The sequence below is a fragment of the Mycena indigotica genome (genome assembly GCF_014461135.1).
Source record: "Mycena indigotica strain 171206Taipei chromosome Unknown Mind.scaff0004, whole genome shotgun sequence".
In the NCBI taxonomy this organism is placed as follows: Eukaryota; Fungi; Basidiomycota; class Agaricomycetes; order Agaricales; family Mycenaceae; genus Mycena; species Mycena indigotica.
The window spans coordinates 2,717,477-2,743,046 of NW_023503003.1; the positions used below are offsets into that span (position 1 = coordinate 2,717,477).

General features: G+C 50.6%; 10 protein-coding genes across 10 annotated transcripts; 4 read left to right on the plus strand and 6 right to left on the minus strand.

Annotated features, from left to right (window-relative positions):
• Nucleotides 1-10: 10 nt before the first annotated feature.
• Nucleotides 11-4,714, minus strand: MIND_00471700 (uncharacterized protein; the record flags this gene model as incomplete). The annotated part of the gene is made up of 18 exons (XM_037361527.1): nucleotides 11-239; nucleotides 288-389; nucleotides 440-861; nucleotides 912-1,098; nucleotides 1,147-1,367; nucleotides 1,421-1,608; nucleotides 1,669-2,023; nucleotides 2,065-2,225; nucleotides 2,276-2,489; nucleotides 2,536-2,675; nucleotides 2,724-2,880; nucleotides 2,930-3,055; nucleotides 3,102-3,308; nucleotides 3,357-3,629; nucleotides 3,673-3,991; nucleotides 4,041-4,194; nucleotides 4,240-4,533; nucleotides 4,579-4,714. 18 exons carry the CDS (start codon nucleotides 4,712-4,714, stop codon nucleotides 11-13), a joined length of 3,885 nt encoding a protein of 1,294 aa, XP_037221819.1.
• Nucleotides 4,715-4,812: 98 nt separating this feature from the next.
• Nucleotides 4,813-6,369, minus strand: MIND_00471800 (C2H2-type domain-containing protein; the record flags this gene model as incomplete). The annotated part of the gene is made up of 7 exons (XM_037361528.1): nucleotides 4,813-4,901; nucleotides 4,950-4,993; nucleotides 5,046-5,482; nucleotides 5,521-5,688; nucleotides 5,873-5,911; nucleotides 5,955-6,275; nucleotides 6,319-6,369. 7 exons carry the CDS (start codon nucleotides 6,367-6,369, stop codon nucleotides 4,813-4,815), a joined length of 1,149 nt encoding a protein of 382 aa, XP_037221820.1.
• A 305-nt stretch (nucleotides 6,370-6,674) lies between these two features.
• Nucleotides 6,675-9,625, minus strand: MIND_00471900 (Sec39 domain-containing protein; the record flags this gene model as incomplete). The annotated part of the gene is made up of 3 exons (XM_037361529.1): nucleotides 6,675-7,530; nucleotides 7,581-7,740; nucleotides 7,789-9,625. 3 exons carry the CDS (start codon nucleotides 9,623-9,625, stop codon nucleotides 6,675-6,677), a joined length of 2,853 nt encoding a protein of 950 aa, XP_037221821.1.
• A 454-nt stretch (nucleotides 9,626-10,079) lies between these two features.
• MIND_00472000 (Cyanide hydratase) lies at nucleotides 10,080-11,582 on the plus strand (the record flags this gene model as incomplete). Its single annotated transcript, XM_037361530.1, has 10 exons — nucleotides 10,080-10,150; nucleotides 10,202-10,308; nucleotides 10,364-10,383; nucleotides 10,431-10,649; nucleotides 10,707-10,746; nucleotides 10,794-10,833; nucleotides 10,883-10,912; nucleotides 10,967-11,214; nucleotides 11,262-11,275; nucleotides 11,319-11,582. 10 exons carry the CDS (start codon nucleotides 10,080-10,082, stop codon nucleotides 11,580-11,582), a joined length of 1,053 nt encoding a protein of 350 aa, XP_037221822.1.
• Nucleotides 11,583-11,741: 159 nt separating this feature from the next.
• On the minus strand, nucleotides 11,742-12,524 carry MIND_00472100 (60S ribosome subunit biogenesis protein NIP7; the record flags this gene model as incomplete). The annotated part of the gene is made up of 6 exons (XM_037361531.1): nucleotides 11,742-11,756; nucleotides 11,804-11,831; nucleotides 11,876-11,952; nucleotides 12,006-12,140; nucleotides 12,190-12,417; nucleotides 12,465-12,524. 6 exons carry the CDS (start codon nucleotides 12,522-12,524, stop codon nucleotides 11,742-11,744), a joined length of 543 nt encoding a protein of 180 aa, XP_037221823.1.
• An 87-nt stretch (nucleotides 12,525-12,611) lies between these two features.
• Nucleotides 12,612-15,851, plus strand: MIND_00472200 (uncharacterized protein; the record flags this gene model as incomplete). The annotated part of the gene is made up of 8 exons (XM_037361532.1): nucleotides 12,612-12,849; nucleotides 12,898-12,986; nucleotides 13,031-13,703; nucleotides 13,752-13,797; nucleotides 13,847-14,632; nucleotides 14,680-15,417; nucleotides 15,463-15,581; nucleotides 15,628-15,851. 8 exons carry the CDS (start codon nucleotides 12,612-12,614, stop codon nucleotides 15,849-15,851), a joined length of 2,913 nt encoding a protein of 970 aa, XP_037221824.1.
• A 140-nt stretch (nucleotides 15,852-15,991) lies between these two features.
• MIND_00472300 (uncharacterized protein) lies at nucleotides 15,992-18,709 on the plus strand (the record flags this gene model as incomplete). Its single annotated transcript, XM_037361533.1, has 3 exons — nucleotides 15,992-17,819; nucleotides 17,874-18,041; nucleotides 18,093-18,709. Exons 1-3 carry the CDS (start codon nucleotides 16,157-16,159, stop codon nucleotides 18,707-18,709), a joined length of 2,448 nt encoding a protein of 815 aa, XP_037221825.1. The 5' UTR covers nucleotides 15,992-16,156.
• A 145-nt stretch (nucleotides 18,710-18,854) lies between these two features.
• Nucleotides 18,855-20,907, plus strand: MIND_00472400 (Ribosomal-L2-C domain-containing protein; the record flags this gene model as incomplete). Its single annotated transcript, XM_037361534.1, has 3 exons — nucleotides 18,855-19,607; nucleotides 19,780-20,672; nucleotides 20,727-20,907. 3 exons carry the CDS (start codon nucleotides 18,855-18,857, stop codon nucleotides 20,905-20,907), a joined length of 1,827 nt encoding a protein of 608 aa, XP_037221826.1.
• A 314-nt stretch (nucleotides 20,908-21,221) lies between these two features.
• On the minus strand, nucleotides 21,222-23,533 carry MIND_00472500 (ATP-dependent metallopeptidase; the record flags this gene model as incomplete). The annotated part of the gene is made up of 2 exons (XM_037361535.1): nucleotides 21,531-23,533; nucleotides 21,222-21,483 (listed from the first exon to the last, which is right to left on the minus strand). The coding sequence occupies exons 1-2, from the start codon at nucleotides 23,516-23,518 to the stop codon at nucleotides 21,222-21,224; spliced, it is 2,250 nt and encodes a 749-aa protein (XP_037221827.1). The 5' UTR covers nucleotides 23,519-23,533.
• Nucleotides 23,534-23,634: 101 nt separating this feature from the next.
• Nucleotides 23,635-25,536, minus strand: MIND_00472600 (ATP-dependent metallopeptidase; the record flags this gene model as incomplete). The annotated part of the gene is made up of 10 exons (XM_037361536.1): nucleotides 23,635-23,744; nucleotides 23,795-24,034; nucleotides 24,086-24,318; nucleotides 24,360-24,439; nucleotides 24,492-24,629; nucleotides 24,676-24,762; nucleotides 24,813-24,919; nucleotides 24,972-25,050; nucleotides 25,101-25,162; nucleotides 25,209-25,536. 10 exons carry the CDS (start codon nucleotides 25,534-25,536, stop codon nucleotides 23,635-23,637), a joined length of 1,464 nt encoding a protein of 487 aa, XP_037221828.1.
• Nucleotides 25,537-25,570: the final 34 nt, after the last annotated feature.

Consider the following 25,570-nt stretch of genomic DNA (forward strand, 5'->3'; position numbering starts at 1 on the left):
AGATGTGCTACTACACCACATCTGCCACAATTATCGAGACCTCCTCCAATGGCTGCTCTGCATAGCGATGTCTGACACTCTCTTGCCCTTCCAACACCTCTGTTTCTAATCGCCAGCCACTGAGAGCGTATGTGCCCGGACAGGTTACCCAAATCTTCGGCGTGATTTTTATACATTCCAGCGGACCGATTGTCCCTCGGTATGTGACTCGGCCAACATATGCAGGTGGTAGAACATCACTGAGGCAATTAGAATTAAAACAAGTTCGGACCAAAGCAAGTACGTACGGCGAGGAAGGTTGCGTGTCTGGTCTCGCTTGCAGGACATACCGTGAGGTATGTGTTGACGAATAGTTGCGCAACTTGAGTGGAATGGGGAGTTGTCGTGGCCTGCCAATTTGTGAGAATGGGTCGACCAACTACTACTATTAACTGCCTACCCGTCGGAGAATGGGTGAGAAATTGGCTTCTCCTCACGAAACACCACCAGAGGATTCATCTCAGTGTTCCATTGACTATGACGAAGAGAGTCGACCAGTTCTTCCCGCTCTCGTTGGGTCTCCGCGTACATGCTGCGCTTGACCTTAGCACTTTCGGCCTCGTCGATGATATCCCGCAAAGCGGCATGACTAGCGCCAAGGGTAACGCCAGTGACGAACACATGACCGTGTCGTTCTTGTGCAGGGATCGACCACGACACGATCACGTCAATTCCGTTCGGATGGTGAAGCGGAAACGTCAACGCGTACGATTCAGGAGGAATTTGCGGATGCTTCGTAGCCAAGTCACTAAGGACTGCATTTCGACGGCTGTAGTGTTTGAAGTGTTGGAGGGCAGCATCAGGACAGCAGCTGGGTCGCCCCTGTGAACAAGGTCAATATTTCTATAGGCGAAATATTTTGTCAGTTTCACCTTGCCATGGTAGGTGTGCAGTACATTCAACTCTGGAGGGGGAGATGGATCTATATCCAGCCCTTGCAAAACATTTTTCAGCTTGCGGGAGACATAGTTAAAAGTTTCAGCGACGCCCTCGGTCGTTGTTGTCTGTGGACTGGCACCAAAGAACACATGAGAATTTTGGGATGGTCCCAGCGCGGCACTTGAAGCATGTGAGGCGATACCCTGATGCTCGGTGAAAGAAACATACTAATCGAGCCCCGCAATTGTGCTGCAGCGCCAAGTTGGACTGATCGTCTCTATTTGGTCAATCTGGAAGGCCTGCAGAGCTGAAATATTTTCCACTGTTACATCCACGAGGAAGGGATCGTCGTCCGAATACGCCGGAGATGCATGGATTCTCGCAGTCACGAGAGGAGTTACCCGATACGGACAAACGAATTGGACGGAATGGAAGGGTTTGACTTCAGTCTACATGGCCATGTGTCAATCAGATCAACGTCAATTGGGAGGTGGTTAATTACCTCGCGATAGACGAACAGGAGAGAGAACTGTTGCTCACCGATCCGGGTGGCCTGAATCACGAAACAAATTTCGGTACTCGCCCCCGGCTCAAGCACAGACGGCAGAACGATACGACGGGGTACGGGTAGCGCCAGTGTGTTGTCGGAATGCTCGATTTCTGAGCTCTCATTTGAAGGCTCTACATTTTCTGGCGATAAAGATAACATGAACAAAAGGACATGACGGGATCTATCATCAACACACGTACCTTCATGAGAGATCCAGATATGGTCGTCAGGACTTGCAACCAGCCAAACCTCGCCAACAGGCTTCAAGCCTTGATTCTCGAACTCTATACGCATCGATTTGACTTCACCATCAGCGAGTAACAACGCGTGCTCATCCATAGAGTGCACAACCAGCTTGTGAGTCGCTTCCACGATATCGACCTTGAGGAGGACATCGGGGCCATATGTCGGTGTTAGCCGTTGAGCAAGTGTGTTGTGTAGTCGTTTTCCTTTTGTTGCGAGCCGCTCGGTGCAGGGAAGCAACGAAATGAATTCATAGGAGATATGGGTGATTGCGAGCCGAGTTGCACGTGAAGACTTGACGGCAACAGAGATCTGAACCATTCAGATTGATCAGATTATTTGACCCGACATACCGTAGATGATTCTCCTGGTCCAAGGGTTATGTCATTGATAACTTCGACCTCAACGAAAGGCTGCGACGTCGAAGCTTCTTGATCCACAAGAACCGTGAGATTTGACAAGTTAACTTCGGTGTCAAGCGGATTGCGCAGAAGAAGATCGACGTAGAAGGTTTCTGCGACAAGTCAGAACATGCGTAGGCGTGTGAGCGATAAGATGAGCTACCATCGACAGTAATTTTACCACCAGTCACAAGGCGACCCTTGCCTCCAGTCGATTTAGAGAATTGATTCCAAGTTTCCTCTCGCTCTTCCCATACTTGGCTATCAGAATACGTCTCCAGCTCTTGGCGCACTTTCGTTTGCTTCTTGACGCAAAACTCAAAGGGCAACTTGAGATCCAACAAGGAAACCTGGTCACTGGCAGTCGATTTGAAATGCTTCTTGTTGTGAGAGTTGGTTAGTGGACTCAGGCATAACGCTCACAGCAAATGCAACACGGAAATCATCCATGAAGACCTTGTCGCTCCTGGGCCCTTCTGAAGCGAGTGACGCGTCACCCCGGAGCAAACCCATAAAGAGTTTGACCGCTCCAGCGACATCGCCAGTAGTATACAATAAACGCCCTAAACGAAAGGTGAGTAGATGCGAAAAATACGATAACAAATAATAACCGAGAGGATGCTCGATGCCAGACGCAACCGCATCAAATACACCGTTGTAAGAGGGCGACAATCCTTCTGCGTCCCAGAAAGAGGGTGAAAGTTCTTTCGAAGGGCTGATTTTATATAGCTCGTGGGCTCTCCGAAGGAAATGCATCGTCAAAGGTTTCTACAAACACATTTGAACCTTCAACGACCAGCCCAAATTCACAACTTACGATGCCACATTTTTCTAGTCGGTTGGCGGCGGACAGGTACCACAATGCAGCCCTCCGTCTGGCTGATTTTCGAGCACTCAGAAGAGCAGCATGGGCTATAAGCAGGGCTGATGGGGGTTCCTCGGCCTGGAACAATTGAGCGCAAAATGTCAAATCATGAATATTCACCAACATTGCCAGCAGCCCATACGAGCCATCGTTCTCCTTCGAGTGTACTGCTAAGGAAGTCCTGGTTCCCGATGCCGATCTCCCAACGAACTGCGTAGGAAAGGGCTCGAAGCGTGGCTTGAGCAGAAGAGGGCGTGTGGAGGGCAGATAATGAGTTGGAAACATGTAGTTGAATAGTCGGAGAGGGTGAGAGAAGAAGCGGAAGTATGTCCTGGTAGCCTATTAGTGATTGCCACATTACGAGTGACCGAGAGCATACTGAACCGCCTTTGCTCTCTTTCCGGAGCGATTCCCAGACAGTAACTGCCAGCTTGAAATCACCTAATATAGTTGCGAACTCCGCCAACCGACGTTGCTGTGACGGAGGTGCGAGGCCCGGAGGAAGAGAGGAACTACCATTCAACGCAGCGACTCGTGAAAGGGATGCTGAGGATACATGGGTTGGCGTGGGCGAGGGAGAAGGAGAGGGGGAGCCAAACAAGCGACGAGTAGAAGAGAACAGACGCGAAGGTAGACGACGGTTGGAAGAAAACTACACAGCGGTTAGAATGGAGTCTGCGTATAATGACACGCACATTCTCGTTCCACTCTACGACACACTTCTCCATCCATGGAACCAAACTCATCACAAGGAATTCTCGGGTAAATTTGGCGGTTTGCTGTATGTCTCCTTCGCTCATACTCAGAGTGTTGAGAGGATTCGACGACGGCACGGATGGGGTGGGTGGTATCTCGGGACTTTGCTCTGTCGAATCGGCTGACGGAGGCGGTGGAAGCCTCGGGATCAGGGCAGGAACCGGGACTGGGGCGGGCGGTGGACTGGGAAGCGCGAGTTGGAGAAGGAAGCTATGCAAACCATATTGCTTCTTAACCGCGTTGAATAAAGCACCAGCCCTACGCAACTCTTTGAGTAATCTAGAGGAGATCAACCATGCCAACGCACTCTTCTTCGGAAAAGGGTGAATTTTTAGGGTGCACTATGAGGGTATATCGTAGGAATGTATTGTCGACCCATGACGGTAGTTCGATTGCTCGCGAATGCAGGGCAGTGATCGCCTGCAATGGATTTGGCGCAGTAGTGGAGACAGCTAGAATAACTACAGAACCATGAGTTCACAAACGGATGAGTATGGAGAACGTACTAGCAACAGGATGGTTCCAACCCTCTGACCGATTGGGGACATGATCCCCTTCAGCACATCTTTTCAGCTCGTCCCACCAAGGAGTGCGTGGAACGTCCTTTTCTCCCAGCCGTTCAATTTCCTGTAACCACCTCCCACAACGGTTACTGATACGAGCCCCAATCCAGTCGAGTGTACGATCAGCACGTTGCTCATCGTCTTCTCGACATGCAGTTTCGATTTCAGTCAGGCTGGAAAAGCGCAGACCAAACGATGAGTGAGGGACAGAAGTAAGTGAGGTCGTCCGGGTGGTGACTGGGGGGAAGTAGGTCAAACTTTCACTAATTACCGTTTGCTGACCTTGGGGCAATGGAGAAAATGATTGGAGGATATGGGGAAGTGGTGGAAGGGAGTGCTGGGAGAGAAGTTGCTCCAAATCGGGTGATGTAAGGATACAAATATGCGGACTCAGAGAAATCGGAAGAGCCGGAGGCATGGGTGGCGCGTCCAAAAGCGCGTTCTGTGACACTGCTTACGAAACCGGAATTACAGCATAAATCGTACATGATGGACACAGAATACAGTTGCAAGTCTCTAGAAATCTCCACCAAAATCTCCTCCTCCATCGTCTCCACCGAACCCATCCATGGCTTCTCCAATCAAAAGTCCTCCTGCCAAACCACCTATAGGAATCTTTGAGCACAGAGACAGGGAGATGAGAATATGCTTACCCAACAGAGGAAGAGCCATGCCTCCACCTCCAAACCCAGATCTTCTATGGTGCGTGTCAGATATGCGGTGGCGGTAACATGATTGGATAGACTCACTGCTGCTGCTGTGGAGGACCGTAAGCATACTGTGGCTGTCCACCGTAAGGTTGTTGTTGTTGGTATTGTTGCTGGTACATTTGTTGTTGACGATACATTTCTGCCTGTTGAGCCATGGCCTCTCTGTGTCGCTGTTCTCGGAGTCGGATCAATTGTTCTCGTTGTTCAGCCTTGTGGCGCTGCTCCATTTCTTTCTCGGCTTGACGCTGTTCTGGAGTGGAGCCACTAATGTTATCCCGCAGCTTGCCAAACAGCCCTCGTTTCTTTGGTGGACCAGTCGGAGGCGCATAGCCTGGACGAGTCGAGGGTGATGGAAGAGGTGCGGTCGGGGTTGGGGGTCCAGCTGGGGGAGTATAGTAGCCTGGTGGCGTCGCGTTGGCCTTCTCTCGAGCTTCAGGATGTTCTCTCAGATACTGCTCGTCTTCGAGGGGATGGACCTTGGAAATATATCAGAAGGAAGGTACAAGTCGATGACTCGACGGAGACAGATAGAAATGTGTACCCAGATTGAACGAGGCGGATTTGCCCCAGTGTCGACATAGAAAGTATGCCCGGTATTAGGATCCTTCTGCTCGATCCAGCCTTTCGGGAGTGGTCGTTGAGACATTAGGAATGGGGGGATATGGAGAGGCCGAAGCGTGGACTATGAAGGGTTAAGTGAAGGAGCTATGCTGTGCACGATTTGATGGCTGGGCTTATCAGCTGACGTCAGGCGATTGTCTGATTCCAGATCTGCTTGTGGGCTTGTGGGTGTGGACAAAAAGTTTATGTACAAAACACATCGAGCACAAGCACAAGTAAGATTAATGCGCTTTGAGAGACCGCACCATTTCTTCAATCTTCTTCACTTTGGCCTCAGTAGACATCTATGCCTGGTGTCAGTCGGTCGCATGACAAAGACGTACTCACGTCGTAGAATTGGTGAAGGCGTCGCTTCTTAGATTCATCTGCTGCCTCGATTCTCGCGATTCCCTCAACGAAATCCCAACCACCGGTCTGATCTCGACTTGTGGTCCGAGAACCAGTTTGACTTGTCGATTCCATCGAAATCGATTTGGCAACACCACCGCTAGCTTTATAATCTACGCCGTCAAGAAAGGCCTCCAAGTACAGCATATCATTGCCTTCGGCCACGCTGACGAGCCAATGGGGAATAATGAGCGATGTTAATTCGAAATGGTCTTGGTGTGCTCGGACAAGTCTTTCTTCTTTCGTCAACGGCGGGCTTTCCTGAAGGAATAAGTTGGTGTTCGTCAAAGCGATGACCACTCACTTCAAGCGGTGCATTCCAAGCTGCAAGGTCTCCAGTGCGTGCTGACCACATATCGAGAGCTTCCGTTTGAATGATGTGCCTAGCCTCTCTTTCATGTTGCATCGCTGCCTGGAGACTCAGCAATTTGGAGGCGGCGTCTTCGCAAACATTGCATGACCAGTAACCTTCGATGTCTTTCTTGGAAAAATCTGTCTCGCCTATCAGCCTGACCGTTCGACAAAACTTAGTTGTGACTCGCGATGTGGGTAAGAAAGCGTTTTGGATGATATCATGAACTGGCGGAGCGAAAAGGATAAGGTCTAGCTACCCAAAAAGAAGGATGCCGCTTTACATATATGATCGATCAAGTACTTGAACTAGTCCTCGTCGTCAGCGCCTATCAGCCAGCCTATTCCTTTCGATAACAGTCGGCTACTTGCTCTCTCATCCTCCTGGCTCACACTCTGCGGGCGATTTATTCCGAATGGGAAATTGGCTGCGACACTTCTGAAGGTTCGACTGGCGAGAGCTGCTGCATCAGGCGTATTGAGCAATTGAGGTGATGGCAGATGGAATTCCTGTAGTCTTTCCGCCAGCGAAGGTACGATGCCCCTTGATTTTGGTCGACCATTGGCCTTCAAGTCCTGATGTGACGAGAGTCGTTCCTTCCGACTATCAAGGTCTTCATTCTCCAGGCGCCGCCACGCTGCTAGAATATCGTGCAACTGCTCCGGCGGACAGATTTCTAATGCTCGACCCAGTAGACCGAGTTTCTTTTCCATATCATCAAATTCAGGTTGACGTCCGAGTTGAAAACACGCCACCCAGCAGACCTCGCTCGCCTCCTGCGTCTCTCGTGAGTCTGGGTGCATCGAGCGAAGGTTCAAAACGGTGTCAATCATTTGTTGACTTGCTTCGTAAGCACGAACAAAGTCCTCTGCCTGTAGCGCCGTGTCCGCTAGCATAGCCAGAGTCTTGACCTCTGCGACGACGTCATTGCCCAAGCCAAGTTTCCGAACCAGATCCAGAATTACTTGAGTGTGTTTATAGGCATCGTTATTGCTGGAGAGAACGCGCGAGACTAGCGAAAGTCGATCTTTCGTCAGTCTGATTTCTATAGGCGTGAGCGGCGTCCCTCGGCTGGACATAATGTTGAACGAGGATAGTCTTGAAGTCGCTTCGATGAACTCTTTTTCTTGCTGCAACCGCTCTGATAAAGGAGGTACATCCAGGCTACACGGCAATGAGAACGCGGGCCCAGAAGATGGATGGATGAGGCTGACCATTCATATGCTAATTTCATATCACCAAACGTGAAATTTCCTGAATTGGCGTTGTCGTACAATTCCCGAGAGCAAGATAAGCAAAGATCCTCGATAGACTGTGCTGACAAAGAAATCTTCGTTTTTCTGGATCTAAGCAGGGTTTTGGCAATCGAGAAATCTAGAATAAGGTCAGGTACATCATTTCGAGGGAGGTTTGATGACTCACTGCCGTTATTCAGCAGGCCACTGAAGAATATTCGGAGAATCTCGTCCTGGGATAGTAGGCCAAACGCGCCACGCAGTCCGTTCTCTCCCTGACTAGTGAGTTTGAGCATATCTTCAAGTAGCCACTCCCAATCTTCCAAGGAAGTCAGTTTGTCGTCGGTGCTACCCCGTCTCGCCAGGCGATTAGCCCATCTCCGCTGTTCTGGCACATTGGAATTACTTTGAAGAAACCATCGCAAGGGGGCAGCGACACTCCAACGAGATAAAATCTCTCCAGATTCAAGATGCACATCCAGAATATCAAGCGCACGTGACAAGGATGTAAGAGGCAAAGGTCGGAAGAAAATGAATAGATCTGACGCAGTACAGTGCGGGCGAGTAGTTGACGGTGTCACGTATTGACCAAGGGAGACCACCGTCATATCAGCGGCATCCTCGTCGTTGTCATCTTTGTTGACATCCCAAGCAGGAAGACACTCGAAAATGCTGTTCATCACAGACCATTCGTCCAGGCTATCACTTCCGTAGAGACAGGCAAGGGCTAAGCGAGCCATGTCTTCATTGTTTTGGATGATTCGCTGGGCTTGGGGGAGAATGGGTTTTGAGGCCTCGAAAATAGCCGCTGCGATATCCAATGGAACGCCTAGAATGTAGTCGTACAAAACACGGTTACGAATATCAGAGTTCAGATCGCCTGCGCGTTCCGCTCTAGACTCGACAACAAAAAGGTAGGGCATCACGAGGCGCCAGAGGTCTTGGACGACTGTTGAGGGCGTTGAATACTGGAGATAGGCTCTGACTACCGCCAGTGGATGGAGCGAGTGCCATCGTTCGAGTGTCCAGTCCGCTTCGACATCATTTCCGTCTTGTGTGACATCGTATATTAGCCTAGAAAGTAGGCTAAGATCTTCTCCTAGTTCGTCGAGGGACGGTATTCCCTGTGATGCTGCATGCTGGACCAGTTCCAAGGCCACATCCACCATCCCACTCGTTTCCAAAACAAGCTCGATGCGGTTCTTGTACCATGCTTCGAGTTCGTCCGCTGTAGTGGGGTCAGCGCGACAACTGTGAGTGACGTCTTCCGCTTCGGGAGAGGAGAAATTTAGGTCGGCAAGCACAGTTTTGACCTCTTGCTGTTCGACCCAGTCCAAATTTTGTCTCCATAGATTAGCTTCGAGGAACTTTTCATTGTTAGTGGATGAGTCGAGTGCAGGGAGTAATTCGCGGTAACTGCTTGGATTAGCATGCTCTGGAATGCTTTCCAGCACAACAAAACGATGCGGCCAAAGCTGGGTAGTATGCCGGTCAAAAATGATCTTGACTGCTGCAAACCACTCGTACGACGCCAACAAACGCGTTGATCGAAGGAGGGGATCGGTTAAGAATGAGACGAGGGGAATGGGAGGTTCTGCCAGTGTTGCCGTTTGTTTAGCTTCTACCCAAGGGTCATCATCCTCCCATGCATCCTTCGGGCCTTGCATGTCGTCCGGGGCCGCTTTGCAGATCTCCACGTATGTGTTGAGTCGATCGAGTCTGAGTAGAATAACAGCTCGAATGGCGCAAAGCCGCGCGTCAGCCGGAAGTTCTTGGAAGTAAGACAAAATAGCATCTCCTCCATCCGTCGAGGCAGCTTGAGACCTGTTTTTGGCCATGTTGGTACGCTCCAATCCCATTTCCAAAAGAACGCGTTGGACTGTCGTGTCATTGCTCAGCCGGTCGACACAGGCTGCAGCCACCCAAAGGTCATCCTTAACGGGGTCCAGGGCATCGTGAATGGCCTCGGCGGTCAAATCTTCATCACCAAGTTCAGTCCAGTCGGTTGGGCTCGGGTGAGGCATGTCGCAACGACGTGACAGAAAGGGTCACACTTACAACTTTCGCCGCGGCAGTCATTCCAACCGACTTACACGACCAGCTATAACCCCATTCTGAGCTCTAGAACCCCGAACCTGCCCGATAAAACCCTTTACGGGTTCTTAAAATCCCCTTTCCGCTTCTTTCGAGTGAACTTTCCGGGTGTTTTCGGGCGGCCTCCACAAGCTTGCTTATTCTTCTGGCAGCAGAATCAGCCAACTCAGCAAAATGCTACAGAACTCGGAACGGAGAGTAAAACAACCGCTGAAAACCTCTTCTTACATGAGCAACAAACCAAACTCTGAGTTCTGATTCGCTTTTCGTTTCTCGCATGACCTCAACTCCGCGCGAATTCCTCCTACATCCCCCGACGGTGCCGTACTACTCCTCAGACCTTAAAGGCATCCAGAAAGATTAGAGCTTTGTCCCCAACCACAAATGCCTTTTACTTTGACCCCATCCAACTCAGACACAACTATCTTCAAGGTTGCCGCAGTGCAGGCTGAGCCGTACGCACGAATGGCGCTACCACAATTTCGTGCTAACTTTCATCGTGATAGCATATGGCTCGACTTGCAAGGCAGCGTTGACAAGACAATCTCAATCGTCCGTGAAGCGGCGGCCAACGGTGCCAAAATAATCGGCTTTCCAGAGGTCTTCATCCCAGGTAAAGCTGCTCCATATACGAGTATACATACATCTTGTCTAATCTTATACTCAAGGCTATCCCTGGACGCCCTGGGTAAGTACCAGACTGAGGGCAACGGCTCCACACCTGAAATTCAATAGGCGAATAACTTTGCGGTCACCGCCACCGTGCTTAAGGAATACCAGGCCAACGCACTAGCCCTTCATTCTCCGGAAATGGATCGCATCCGCGAGGCCGTGAAAGAGGCTGACATTACTGCTGTCGTTGGTTTTGCTGAGCGCGATGGTGGAAGCTTGTACATCGCACAGGCTACCATCCTCCCAAACGGAACGATAGCCAACCATCGTCGCAAGATCAAGGTATGCATTAAGTCTTGTCCATAGGAATTTATCGTGCTCACCTGAAAATCGACCCAGCCAACTCACTACGAAAAGACGATCTTTGGTGATGGAAGCGGTAATACTTCTTCTTTCACCAATTTCACTGGCTTAGTTGTGGATTAGCCCAGTCTATCTATAACGTCGTTCAGACGCCATTTGGCAGGCAAGTATTAGGTTGAAGCATACGCGAACCAGGTCCTGACAAGCTCCAGAGTTGGGAGTCTCAATTGCTGGGAGCATATGTGCGGCGTGCCTTTTCTTCCTTACGTGTATCCTCAAACAACCTGAAACTTTAGCCAACCGTGGTTCAAGACGCATTTTTATTCGCAGCACCCCCAAATTTTCGTCGGCGCTTGGTGGCCGGCTTTCGCGCCAGGCGCTGGAGGGTCTCCTTACATTGTCAGCGGTGAAGCATCCAGCCGTATGACGCAAATGGTCTCGATGGAAGGCGGATGCTTTGGACTTGCATGCTGCCACGTTGTCAGCGAGGAAGGAGCAAAAAAGATGAAGATTCTGGGTTTCCCATGGTTTGAATTTCCAGGCGGTAAGCGAACGAAATAAGTACTTGTTTTTTAATTGATGCCCTTTCAGGAGGATTCACCACTGTAAGGGCCACGCAATTGCAGACAACTTGGCTCATTTCCGCAGATTTATGGTCCTGACGGGTCTATCTTAGCCAAGGCAGCCAATTCTGGCACTGAAGAAATTGTCTACGCTAACATATCGCTCTCTCAAATCGACGAGGTCAAGATGGTAGCAGACATCATGGGCAACTATAGCCGCTTTGATCTCTTCCATACCGTGGTACACGGTAAAAATTGGGACGCTATTGAATATACGGCTGAGGAGGCAAGTGCCGCACGCGAAAGAGCTGCAGCCGTTGACAATATAAATTCGGTGTCGATTGCATAGTACCACTGTATCATCGACAAGAATATAGCTAGCTGCAGCCTGCGCAAAAGGAAAAAAAAAACTCGCGACTTCCAAACCCCCAATCGAAAAGTTACTAGCTCTCGGGCCGAGCACTTCAGAACCAGAGCGGGAATACTATACTTATTGCATGGCCGGGGCTTAGAAGAGCGTCTCCTAGGAAACAAAATGAGTTTTGACTTCTGATCCGCGACTATCCTTACTTCGTCTCTAAGATACTCGCCCACATCGCTGAGTCTCGTCAGATTTGAAATAGGGCAACTAAAAACACTCACGCCTGGTGGAAGACAATTATGGAGGTAGGATCTAGTTTGCGAGTGTCAACCGTCGCCCGTGCTGTTACACCAAAGCCCTTTGAGCCAAAATCAGGACAACTCAAAGAAACGAACGACGGACATGACATACCAAGGGCATATCATTCATGCTATAAACGACCACTCCCTGATGCTCTGGTGTATCTTCTGTGATGCGGCCAAGATGGGCTTTGAGGACGTGGTTGCCATATAGGAAAGGCATTTCGCCGTTGGGTTTGATCCAAATCTGGGGGAAAAATTGTCACGAAAGCATATATTAACGAACAACAACGCACTTTGTACTTGGCATACTGTGAAATGTGATCCAGCGCTGTGATATGTAGCTTGAACTTCCCAGATTTGCTGAATTTGCCGAAACAGGTTCCAAGGGAGACGAGATTTGGTCGAGCGACACTGATTGCGAGTCGCATAGACTCTTCAGACACATAGTAGACTCTGTCCTTTTGCAGTCTGAAGCAATATGCGCCGTCCGGACGGTCAATCAGGTGGATCAGGTTTTTGCCCTTGAAAGATATCAACACCAGACACAGTTCAACATTTTCCCACTGACGATGTAGTTGGCGAGTTTTTCAAAGACGGCGCGGGACTCGTCGTCAGTGAGAGGTCGCATGAAGAAAGGGTTGTAAAACAAGTCACGCTCTGTGACACTGCTTCAAAGTGAACATCCCTCCGATAACTCGGACTCGTATACAGCCTTATGATACCTTCGTTTCAGTCCTTTCCTGAACTACCGTCATCGACTCCAGCCTCTAAGACAGACGACAGCCACAAGCGACGAAAACGCGACAAGAAACGCGAAAAATCTCCAAAACCACAAACCAGAGTCGACAGCGAGCATTCTCGTCCACCAGAAACATTCATTTCGGATCGACGCGGCGACACACAGAATATCCATTACGGGAAACTCGACAGTCGAGATGTTCCCAAATATCACAGTGCGTACCCATAAGTGAGTGGGCTAGCTCCTACCTTACATTGCCTAGGTGGTCGTATTGTTTTAGGCCTCTCGGATTCTTTCAAAGTCACTCGTACAGGCTTTGGAATCGAAGTAGGGGCCCGAGGGCAACGGCAGGTATGTCTGTCATTCGCCCGAATTCACATTGACCCTATACCTAGATGCCTAGTCTGAGCGACGCATCGTCTCGAGCGCTTCTGTCGCGTCATCCGACAAGAAGCTTCATTGCCACATCGTCGTCCAAATATGAAGAATACGATGGCTTTCTTAAACTGCCTTCCCGCTCTAGTAAACAGGACTATCGAGATATCGAGAAAGCTGCCAATTCAGACACCGAGGACTCAGTATCTTCTGCTGCTGAGGAAAGCAGCGACGAAGAAACCTTCACGTCCCACGAAATGAAAGTTATTAACCAGAGATTGGCTACAGATCCGTCGATCGAGAATTGGTTGCTGCTTCTGTCCCATACACTGGCTCATAACGTTCCTCCTGACTCGAAAAATTCGACCAAAGCTCGAGCGGAGATTTCACTGTCGATTTTGTCGCGTGCACTTGTCGCAACTGGCAAGTCACCTCAAATTCTTTCCAAGTACTTGGAGGCTGGAGAAGATATTTGGTCTGAAGACAAATTGCGTTCGGAATGGGAGGATGCTTTGCGAAACGCAAATGACCTTGGCATTTGGATGAGCTGGATTGACTGGAGGTGGAGAGCCTGCAAGAATGGTATCTCGGAATTCATCCACGATGTTGAGAGGGCATCTACCGCGCTGGGCCAAGACCAAGTCTCTCAGACGATGGTGCTTTGGCGACTTGCTGTCGCCTTAAAGAGTGCCGGTAAGAATTCTACATCGGTTCGTCCTTTTGAGTTATCAATGTCTTCAGGTTACTTCGAACGAGCAACAGCATTGTTCCAAGCCCAAGCCGAAATGTACGTTTAATATCGAACTGCTTCAAGATCCAACTCAAATGGACAACAGAGCTTTCCACCTACCGTCAAGTCTTGCAGAGCAGCCATGGACACAGGTACTAGACGCACTGGAGGAATATTGGGAGTCAGAAGTTCCTCGTTTTGGCGAACATGATTCTATGGGATGGGCAACATGGCTTTCTTCCGGACGACCGGTAACGATCCCTCCTCCTCTGCCTCGCCCAGAACCGGTCATTGATCTGGATCCATATCGGAACTTCGCCTTCACAGAGTCTGCGATCGACAAAGTATCCATCCTTGGACGTCGTTCAACTGATGCTGAAACAGACCTCGATCCGTACTCATTAATATTATTCTCTGATCTACGAGGCGCTTTATTTCCTATGAGAACATCTGAGGCAAAGAATCTCTTCCGATATGCATGGATTTCTTTACTCGGTCTCAACATGCCCTCTTTCCCTTACATCGGCGATAAACTTTACGATAAGTGGGCTCTAAGCTCTTTTGTTCGACCTGCTTCTCTCAATCGACTCTTCCCTGTCAGCCAACAACAAACAAGAATCACCAGCGACGCGGCTGCTGGGACGATCATAGGTCGGCAACGTGACTACGCTAATGGACTTGAATGTCCAATAGTCTCTTGGGGATGGGATGCGTTCCAGCCCTTGGATGTCCCTTCTGCATCAGGCAAAAGCACAGTGCTGTGGAAGTCAGCAGACTTGGTGGACGTCAACACAGGTTTTATTGCCAATCTCTTTCAGCAGCTTAGAATGCCTGACGACCACATCTGGGACTCTTATGCCTTGGCTTTCACTTGCGCTGGCAGTATCAAAACGTAGGTTCAATTGTCATATGTTGAAATCCATCTCTAATGCTCTCTAGCGCTATTAAAATGTCTCGCGGATTCCTTAGCACTGCACCTGACTCTATTCATCACTGGGCGATGCACGGAAGATTAGAGCAACTTCGCAACCGACCAGCTGAAGCCAGGAAAGTTTACGAGACTGTTCTTCTCACCGGTTCTCCACGCCTCGAGACTGCGCCGCTCTGGTATGATTGGGCTGAAATGGAATGGCTGGAAGGCCAAAGTGACGCGACTACTAGGGTCTTACTTCTCAGTGTCGGGATCGAGGGCACTGGCGGAGTTCCCGTGTTGCGCGCCAAACGAAGTTTAGACGACAATATCAAGCGCACAGAGGGATCACTCGTTGAGGCTTGGATCAAACTTAGGGCAATGCTCGAGATGTCGACGAGTGGCCCCGAACTGGCGATTCAAGTCTTTGCTAATAATCGCAGCAGTGAAAGCTTAGTCCTCGCAAAGCTGCTTCTGCTTTATCGATATGGCATGGTGCTACGGAGGCCAATGCGACCTGGATTGTTTCGAGATAGTGTTGAATCCGCCGTTCAACAATTTCCTGGGAACTCCATACTGTTGGGGCTATTTTTAGAGTCACAGCGTGGCCAAGTGATGTGGGGAAAAGTAAGAAACAGACTTGTTCACGAGGAGAAAAATGTTGTGCAGCGATTGCAAGATGTGTGGATTGCGGGCTGGGATGGGAGATGGGAGATGCAAGTTGAGCGCACGCGTAGTGGACTATCAGCTGCAATTGACGGCGAGAGGTGAGCCATCACCATAATTCCCTTATTGTGCTGACTCGGTGCTAGGGCAAGACACAGCCTAACAATGTGGAGAATGGTACTCGAGTTTGAGATCCGTATCGGCAACTTGAAGCGTGCAAAGCAGCTGTTTTTTCAGGCCGTCGGAGAGTGCCCACTTGTGAAGGGTAAGCCCAAAATAATTATGCCTTCGACAGCTAAACAAGTTTTAAGACTTGTATTTGCTAGCGTTCGGGGCGTTGCGAGCAGTTTTCAATGGACACGAGCTCAATGAGATTGCTGACACAATGGTGGAACGCCACGTTCGGCTGAGACGGGGTTTGGATGAGTTCATTGATGGATGGCAGGATGAAGTAAGACACAATGAAGATAGCGACTCTGAAGCGGACGAAATGCTCGTAGATGCTCAAGATTTTCGTGCCAGACTACCGTTTTAATCCAACGGGAAGGCACAAGAATATCCAGTGTCTATCGAGGTCCGCACAGATGGAAGACTTTTTTGCATGTTTGCTGCCTCCTGCCACGGAACACGAGGCATGTAACTGTTTGTGATGTGACACGTGTCACGCTCACGTCACACCTCTTCAGCACTTCCCAGCACCACACCGCCGCCGACGTTCTCGCCCACACCGCCGCCAACGTCCGGGCGCAGTCCCACCCCCTCCTTTCACTGCTAGTCGCTTGTCAGCGGCGTTTGCAGCTCTTTTTTTCTTTGCCCTGTCTACGAAACAATCAGCTTAATATGGCCGTCCCTGCACCATCATCGACTGACTTTGCCCGTGAAGAATGGTCCGACGCCGACTTTGACCTTCCAGATGGTCAAGCTTTGCATTCAGCGGCGGATAAAGATGAAGAGATTGAGGATTGGGATGTGGAGATGGATTTTGGCAAGTCAGCCCAGATTACCTCCGCCCCCGCCTCTTCCCAGATGTTCATCATTCGACCGCCCACCCAATCACTTCCCGAGATTGACGATGACGATGAGGAGGGCGTATCGACAATCAAGGTCGCCTCCGTTCTGCCAAGGGCCCCTTTGGCCAAAACTCCACGGAGCCCAATCGACGAAGATTTTGAAGACGCCTTTTCCCTTCCCTCCGACCTCACACAACTCTCTCTCGCTCCTTTGTCTCTCAATCATCGCCTTTCCAAGACTTCACTCGAGTGGGGCGACAAGGACCAAACATCATCGTCCCAGTCCTCGGATGCCTACTCGTCCCTTGGATTCGCTGACGCCTCACCTTCTTCCAACTCTACTTCCTCTGCATCTCTTCCACATACAGAGGATGAAGATGACGACGAGGAAGATCTTGACGGGCTGGTAATACCTGTCGGTATATTCGAGTCGGGCAAGGGTGCACGTCACCTGACCAAATTACTGGAGATGAAAAAGAAGGCACCTGTTCAGGACATACACCAACCAACCTCTCGAACCGATGCAGAGGATGACTTTGAAACTGGTCTCATCATTGACGATGACTTTGAACTCAGTCCCAGTCGACTGATTTCTAACCAGCAACAATCTCAGCGGGCACTCAATCTCCGCTCCAACAGCCTTCCTATGCAACGTCATCCCTCATCGCTACGCCCCTCCTCATCCCGCTTGAAACCCAGTCGAGCTAAATCACCAGTTACTTCTCGCCCACCCACTCGATCACAAGGCAGTTTATCACCAACCGGCCCCTCATCATTCCTTTCCCCCAAACCCGGCAATCTACGTGGCCAGAAGTCACATTCTGGTCTCAAGCCACCAAGCCCACCGTCAAATGCACGCAAACTAACGCGAAAGGCTTCGTTGTCATCGTTGATGGAGACCAGCAGTAATAATCAGGCGTCAGGCTCTGGTTCGGTCTCTAGTGCGACTTCTAAAGGCTACGAGATTTCAACTGCGGCATCGCGTGCCAGAACGTTCAAGGGGAAGGAGTATAAAGTACCTCCCACTCGACCGTCAACTCCCTCCGCCAATCCCGCTGCCCTCCGTCTTACCATGCCAACAGCCATGCGCTCCAAATCCCGCCCCGCCCTTTCTTCCGTCTTCAATGGCCCCTCCTCCGCTTCCGGCTCACAATCTCCATTATTCCGATCCATGTCGCCTCTTCCCCCCCGCCCATCCTCACATCTTGCTACAACACGACGACCATCTCCAACACCCCCCGCTCCCCCTCCATCAGCCCGGCCCACAGCTCCCAGAATACTCAGACGACCAAAGCGCCAACGATTATTTGGCGACGGCACTGAGCTTGACGGGTTTGATGATCTTCCTACCGACCGCGAAAAAGAGAGTCGGTATCGTGTTCAGCCAAAGGGCTACGGAAACCGTGTCCCAGGCGGTAGCTACCCGTCAAAAACAGAAAGAGGCACCGTTAGGCGGAGGCGGCGAGATGCGTCAGATGGTGGTGGCTCACTAGGTAGGTTTCTTCATTATTAGTATTCCAAGGATCTGGTCCTAATATCCGTTTTAGATTCTCACCTTCCTCTCGGTCCTTCTAACCGGCAACCAAGCCTCGATCTCTCCCCGAAATCCCAGTCCGATCTCCCCAGGAAGAAGAAACAAAATTCTTCGCCTTCCGCAGCAAGTCGAAAGAAACCTACACTCATTCGAAACTTGGGTGGCGCCGGAGCACCTCGTGGTAAGTTGTCATTCCTTGGCGATTGTCGTGAAACTGACGCAAAGCTTATAGTGGTTGGCGAAATGAAATGGAACCCCCAAACTCTTCGTTGGGAAGGGAATGAGCACGTGCTCCGAGATTTCGATGCCGCTGTTGGGACGTCCACACGCCCAGCATTGATCACACACCTTACTGGCTCATCAATAGGATCGCCAGTTGGTTCGTTTGCGAACGGGGCAAGGATAGTGGGAAACATGATATTTGATCCAGCACGAATGTGTTGGATATCAACATTACCCCCAGACGAAGACGAACCAGATGTGTTTGCCAATCTCGCTGACGACGAAGACGAAGACGAGTCTGCCTGGGAAAGCAAGGGTGGAACAATACGCGCCAACTTGCAGCTTTCTGCCTCGACATCAACAGCCACCCCGTCGGCAACTTCTAGCCCCGCTCGTAGTGACTCGTATGTCCGAGCTGGGTCTGAATCGGACAACGAGCGTGGATCACGTGCTTCTCTGTTATTCGACGTCGATGAAACATTCCTCGCAAGTTGTAGAGCAGCCGAGGAACGTCACCGAAGCGAAATGAAGGGTTGGAGTGCCTCGTTACGGACAGACCCTTTCACGGATCCTGATCGCTCGTTCTTATACGAGATCCGGGAGCTTGCTACTCGCAAGTACACCTGATCACCCATTTCCTTGGAATTTCTTTTTCTGTACATAGCTTTTGTAAGGTCATGACCCTCTCTTTGCTACGTGTAGCTTCGATATGTAGCCTTGTTGATACATAAAATATGGATTTCATGCTAAACTCTCCCTCCCTTGATTGACCATGACTTCCACTACTGCCGGCCACGGACGAATAATTGTCGAGCTTCACGGCGAGGATGCTGTCTTTGCTGAGCTCTCGTCGACCTACCCATTGAAACTTTTGTCGCCACGCGTACGAAGACGGGGCTTTGCGACAGTTTATATGATTTCTTATGGTGGCGGTTTGGTGAGTGGGGACGAAGTGGTGTTATCTGGCCAAGTCAGACGCGGAACGAGCCTAGTACTGCTCTCGCAAGGTTCGACCAAGGTATTCAAGCTCCGACCTGGCCACCGCGCAGCAACAGCAGCCGCCAGTAGTGGACTGCCGACAACACAACAGACACTGGAATTTACCGTTGAAACGGGCAGCGCGCTGTTCCTCTTACCGGATCCAGTCACATGTTTCGAGGCTGCATCCTACAACCAAATACAACGATTCCGACTGGAGGCAGGCGCGTCGCTGGCTGTGCTGGACTGGGTCACCAGCGGACGCAAGTCACGCGGCGAGGAATGGTTGTTTTCGCGGTATTTCAGCGTGAACGAGATCGAAGTTGGCGGCAAGTGCGTGGCGAAAGACGTGCTTTTGCTGGAGGGTGACTACAGAGAGAGGGTCCAGGCCTATTCGTGCTACGCGACACTGTTTCTGGTGGGTCCAGCGATGGGGGAGGTCGTCGGTAAATTGAGGGAGGAGTATGGGCGAATAACGGTGTTTCGGACGAGTAAGCCGGAGAAATTCTTATGGTCGTTGAGCGAACTAGGGTCAGATGGGGTTGTGGTGAGGCTGGCAGGGGAGCGAGAGGAGATTCAGACATGGGTTGACGCGTTGAAAATTGTTTGAGTAGTGACACATGCTTTCTTCTCTTTCCAACTTGGTCGGGCGTCGGGTACTTACGGCTCCACTTGTTCGTGGTTATGCCCAACAATCTGCTGCCACCCTGCGAAAGCAGGCAAAGAGGCGAGAGCTGGAGGAGGCCATGTCGCGTACAAAAGCCGTCTTCAAAACATATAAACCTGTTTCGCCAGGCATTCGCCATTTGCGCAGGCCATTAAACTCACATTTATGGCAAGGGAGGCCTATCATCCAGCTTACCGTCGCCAAGCGCAAGTCTGGAGGGCGTAACTCAACAGGGCGAATAACTGTTCGCCATCGCGGTGGAGGGCATCGACAACGAATTCGAATACTCGACTACAAACGCGACGAGCCGGGAGTTCATGACGTGGTCAGGATAGAATACGACCCAAACCGCTCGGCCCACATTGCCCTCTTAAAAAACCGCAATCCCACCGCGGTTGGTACGAAAAAATGGTCATATATCATTGCGCCAGAGGGTATTCGCGCTGGCGACGAAATTCAGAGCTTCAGACAGGGAATTCCGGAGGGATTCGTGCCCGGCCTCGACATAGCCAAGTTGAATAATCCTGACACCGTAACCACCGAGCTAGTTGAGGGCGATGCTGAGGGTGTCGATGGACTTGAGCAGTCATCTTCACAGTCGCTTGCCCTCGGTCTTCTCCGAACTCTTACCCTCAAGCCTGGAAATGTACTTCCCCTCCGACTCATTCCCATTGGAACCGTCATCCACAACATTGCTCTTATCCCAACTGGACCAGGGGTCCTTGTTCGCTCAGCAGGGTCTGCCGCCCAAGTTGTCAACCACGAGGAAACACGCTATTCACACGTTCAATTGCAAAGTGGCGAAGTCCGCAAAATTCTCCGCGACTGCTGTGCGACCATCGGCCGTGTCAGCAATCCTCTCTGGAAAAATCGCAATCTGGGCAAAGCTGGAAGGGCACGGTGGTTAGGGAGGAGACCGAGTGTCCGTGGTGTAGCGATGAACGCGTACGCAACGTCATTTCTTTGTTTTAGTTTCTCTGCCAACACTTTTTTTTACAGTAACGACCATCCCCATGGAGGTGGACGGGGCAAGTCTAAGTCGAATAAGCATCCAGTGTCAATATGGGGTTGGGGAGCAAGGGGCACGCGGACAAGGAAACCCGGTCCCAAGGGTCCCAAGAACAGCAACAAGATGGTCATCCGAGAACGGCCAAGGGGGAAGGCAACGCGTTCGAATTAGTGTTTCATTTAGTCCTCGTTTTCTTCATCTTCATCGTCGTTCTTTGGTCGTTTCCCTTCTTTCCCCGCCTCAGCTTTACCCACTGCGTCCCTCCAATTCGTCAACTCTTGTCCGACCTCATCTTTTGCCTTTACCAGCGCTTCACGCAGCGTTGCATAGTATTCCCCCGTGGGTTTTAGTTCGAATGAGTGCTTCTTTTCACTTGGCAGTAAGTAAGTTTGGCCTTTGGGCGGGCTGAGCTTGTACTCGATTGTGATGGTTCGCGTCATGAGTGGGAGTTTACAGATTGATTAGATAAGATACACATGTGTAAGCTAAGGACGATCCTCTACCCTCACGGAAGCAGCAACGGGAACAGGTGTTTCTTCTAGTGGCGGTGGTGCAGACTTTTCTGACCCACGATGCTGGTCGAGCCACTTGTCCATATCGTCTGACTTGCCGATGAACGGCCGCTTGCCCAAAAGACGAATCATATCCTCTCGTGTGATATTTTCCTTCTCCAAAAGCAGCTCAGCGACCTTGATTACATCCTCGCGATGTTTGGTTAGTAACTGGCGTGTGCGGTCGTAAGCAGTGCTATGAGTAGTTAGCAATGAACTACAAGACAAGAGAGAGCAACCCACGTGATCATCTTGCGAACCTCAGTGTCAAGCATCTCCGCCGTCTTCTCGCTGAACGGCTTTGTCCAGCCCTCCTTTGCGCCACGATCGCCTCCATAGCTCACAGGCCCGATAACCTCGTTCATACCGAAATTGGCGCACGCTTCAAATGCCATTCTGGTGATCTTTTGGAGGTCGTCTTGCGCGCCAGAAGTGATGTTCTCAGAGCCGAAGAAAATCTCTTCAGATACGCGGCCGCCGAGAGTCATGCATATTCTGTCCAGCATTTGAGGTGTCGACATAAGATACCGGTCAGGAGGGAGGTATTGAGCATAGCCAAGAGCGCCAGTGCCTCTTGGGATGATGCTCACTTTGAGGAGTGGGTCAGCATGCTCCAAGAACCAGCCACAGACAGCATGACCGGCTTCGTGATATGCAACTGTTTTCTTCTCCTCTGCACTGAGAACACGGCTTTTTCTCTCCAGGCCGACAATGACTCGTTCGATTGCGGTATCGAAGTCGACTGACTCGACGTATTCTGAAGCTTTGCGGGCGGCGTGTAGCGCGGCTTCATTGCAGACATTAGCAATATCTGCGCCAGAGAAACCAGGCGTAAGGACTGCCAGCTTCTGGGCCAACGAGTCGACATCGCTGAGCGCTTCATGTAAGCGAAGGGGTCCGAGATGGACAAGGAAAATGCCCTTCCGACCAGAAACATCTGGTCGGTCAATGGCAATGTGTCGATCAAATCGGCCAGGTCGCATCAAGGCAGGATCGAGTACATCTGGCCGATTGGTTCCAGCCAGTACAACGACATGTTCTTTAGTCCCAAATCCGTCCATTTCAACAAGAAGTTGGTTCAAAGTTGACTCCCTTTCATCGTTGCCGCCAAAGTTGCCGCCCTTGGACCGTGATTTTCCGATGGCGTCGATTTCGTCCACAAATATGATACACGGCGCGTGCTTCTTTGCGTCTGCAAACAAGTCTCGGACTCGGGAAGACCCGACACCAACAAACATCTCGACGAATTCCGAGCCAGAGACGGAAAGGAAAGGAACTGAAGCCTCTCCCGCCGTTGCCTTGGCTAGAAGCGTCTTTCCTGTACCGGGAGGACCAGAAAGAATCGCACCACGTGGAATTTTGGCCCCCAGCTTTTCGTACTTGGCGGGCTCCTTGAGGAACTTGACAAACTCCATGATCTCCTCCTTTGCCTCGTCCATTCCAGCAACGTCCTTGAACTTAACAGTAACATCGGTGTCTTTGTTGTAGAGTTTCGCCCGACTCTTTCCGATGCTGAATATTCCACCCCCGCTACTTGAACTGCCACGCCGAGATAGCCATACGAGGAAGCCAATCGTGAGAATGGTAGGGGCGAAGTCGAGAGCTGTCTGGATGGCAGACATCTCTGCATGATAGGCCACAGGGATGCGTTCATGGCTTGGGATTCCCAACTCCGCTTGCGCGTCATCCAACTTGCGTTCAAAGGCCTCTATGCTCCCTATGGAAAAGTAGTAATCCCCTGTCACAAAGGCCGCCGAGGATGGATACATTGTGCCAGTAGCATTCGAATGGAGCTTGACACGAACACGGTGACCGTTAACAACGATGAGTTTGTCGACCAGCCCCTTGTCGAGGAATGCAGTTCGGAACTCCTGCCATGTTATTTCCCGCGATGAAGAGGAGGTCGAGCTTGAGTATAGGAAATAGGCGAATGAGGCAGCAGCAGCCCACGCAAGCTGGCTGTTGGAGAAGTTGAAGTTGTTATTCGGCGGTGGGGGAGGGGGTGGTTGTGGATTACGCTTAGATTTAGAATTCGAAGACTCCTGTTTCTGGCCACCAGCAGGACGTTGTTGCTTGAAGAATCCCTCAAGGTCTTTGGGCAAGTCCGGCTCGTCCTTCCCTGACTCGCGGGAGTTGTTCGGTGGATTTGACCTTGGTTGGGTAGCGTAAGCAGCACCGGCTCTAACAGAAAGACGAAGGCCGGTGGCTGCTCTCAGCGACCGCGAGAGCATAAGGGACTGGCTCGGAAAGAAACGCGCAATATCGGCGGTCACAGCAACGTGACCCAGCAAAAATTACACCATCAGATCCAGTCAGCAAGTAATACACAATACACAGTCAAGCACAATTAAGCATCTTCAACCTCAAAAGCACAACAGAACAGCGAATCCTTGCTGTCCAAAAGTACAACACCTTTCCCATCTGGTGTCCATCGTATATCCCGTGTCTCGAAGCTTTCTTCAAAAGGCATCAACTCACGCTGGCAGATAAAGCAAAAAAAAACTCACTCGCTGGGACTCCAATGCATTCTGCCATTTCCTCCTCTCCGTTCTCTCCCACCCATTCATCACTCCACATATACAGACTTTGGGAGGCACAACAAAGTATCAGGGAGCCCTTGCGGACGGGATTCCACCTTGCGTGAGCTATTGGGCGACTATGCAGCAAAACAGATCGTAATCTAGGTCGGAATTCTGGTTGTTCCATCGTCGGGAAATCGAATATATGCAGCGCATTCGGTGAATTATCTGGTGACACTTTCGTTAATAGCACTTGAATTTTTCAACTCGTTCTCCTACCGAAGCGCACAAGTAGCAGAGACCCATTTTTGTTCCATTCCAGCTGTGCGGTGCCGCTTTTGGGGTTCGATTTCGTCATATCAGCTCTCTGGATGACGATCGAGTGAGGACTCCTCAAGCGTTCATCTGCTATACTTTCAGAAGCGGGCTTGGTTGCGGAATAGTTGGGCACATGATAAGAAACCTCGACCTTCTGTTGTCTCCTGCCATTTGGATGGTTCTCTCCAAATGGTCTATAGATAGCTAGATTAGAACCGGACTTTTATTGGCATACACACTCACAACACCGGACGGAATGCGTGCGGAAAGCTCGAGTGTTGCAGCGACAGTCCACGTCAAATCCAAAATGTGAATCTGTCATTAGTCAACAAAAAAAGTGAGAGAGGAGTCGTTCCGGTGCTCATACTTTGTCGTCCCAACCCCCTACAGCAAGAAACATGCCGCTGGGATGCCACGATACTCTTCGGATGCCGAATCCGGGGTCCGAATCAGGAGAGAATGAGCCTTGAAGATCACCAGCAAGGGACAAAACATGAAGCTTGTACTATGGAATTTCTAGCGAAGAACGGAAATTGGATGCGGAAATCGACCTCAATGGGTCCTTCCCAGACCGCGAAGTGGTTCCCGGTAGGAGATAGGGCTAACGACGCCAAGGCAGAAGTTGGTAGAGGAAAGTGCTTCGCGTCTTTTTCATTTGGAATGGCGCTCTTTGACGCATAGCGCTTACCCTAACAAGTTTGTATGAGTCCTGGGTGTCATACACACCGAGCGTGTCCTTTGATTTATGTCGTTCAGCCAAGATAAAGTAACGGCCATCGGAACGAAATGCGTAACCTGTCCATTGCAGTGTCAACGCGCATTTTATCAAGAGGAGGATTGGAAGAACCAGTGTCTGGATGAACAGGAAACTGTATGTAGGTTGCGCTCGCGACACCAGTCACCAGGGACCAGATTGTAACCCTTAGCTGTTCACATATTGAACAAAGCCGAAAGATGCTACGAAGCAGAAACTAACTCCCCACTGAGAGAAACAAAGGATTGTGCGACCATCTGGGGCCCATTCAGCTTTGACAAGACCTGTTACTGTCAAGGCTGAACGGCGATAGTGGACTGCCAAAATGACCTTCTGTTCCGGATTCAATGCGAGCGGACCAGTTGATATCTTGGACATTATAGACGTGAACTGTACCCTGCTTCGTCGAGGCAGCAAGAAGGTACTCAGAATCACATGACCAGCCGATATGAGAGATGGGTTCTGAGGATGTTTTGTCTTTCGACGAGAACAACGCGTTTGTTGGGGTTGGAGATTGGTCGATCTGCCACGTTTGGAAGATCTGGAAGGTAGAAGTAGTCCGGAGTACAAGTCGGTTTTGGATGGCCGCGAGAATGAAACGCGAGTTCGGGCTGAACGCGAGGTTTCCGTGAAAGCGGTAGAGTTCAGTGAAGTCCATAGCTTAGTCAAACGCGATCAGTCACGCCCCGATC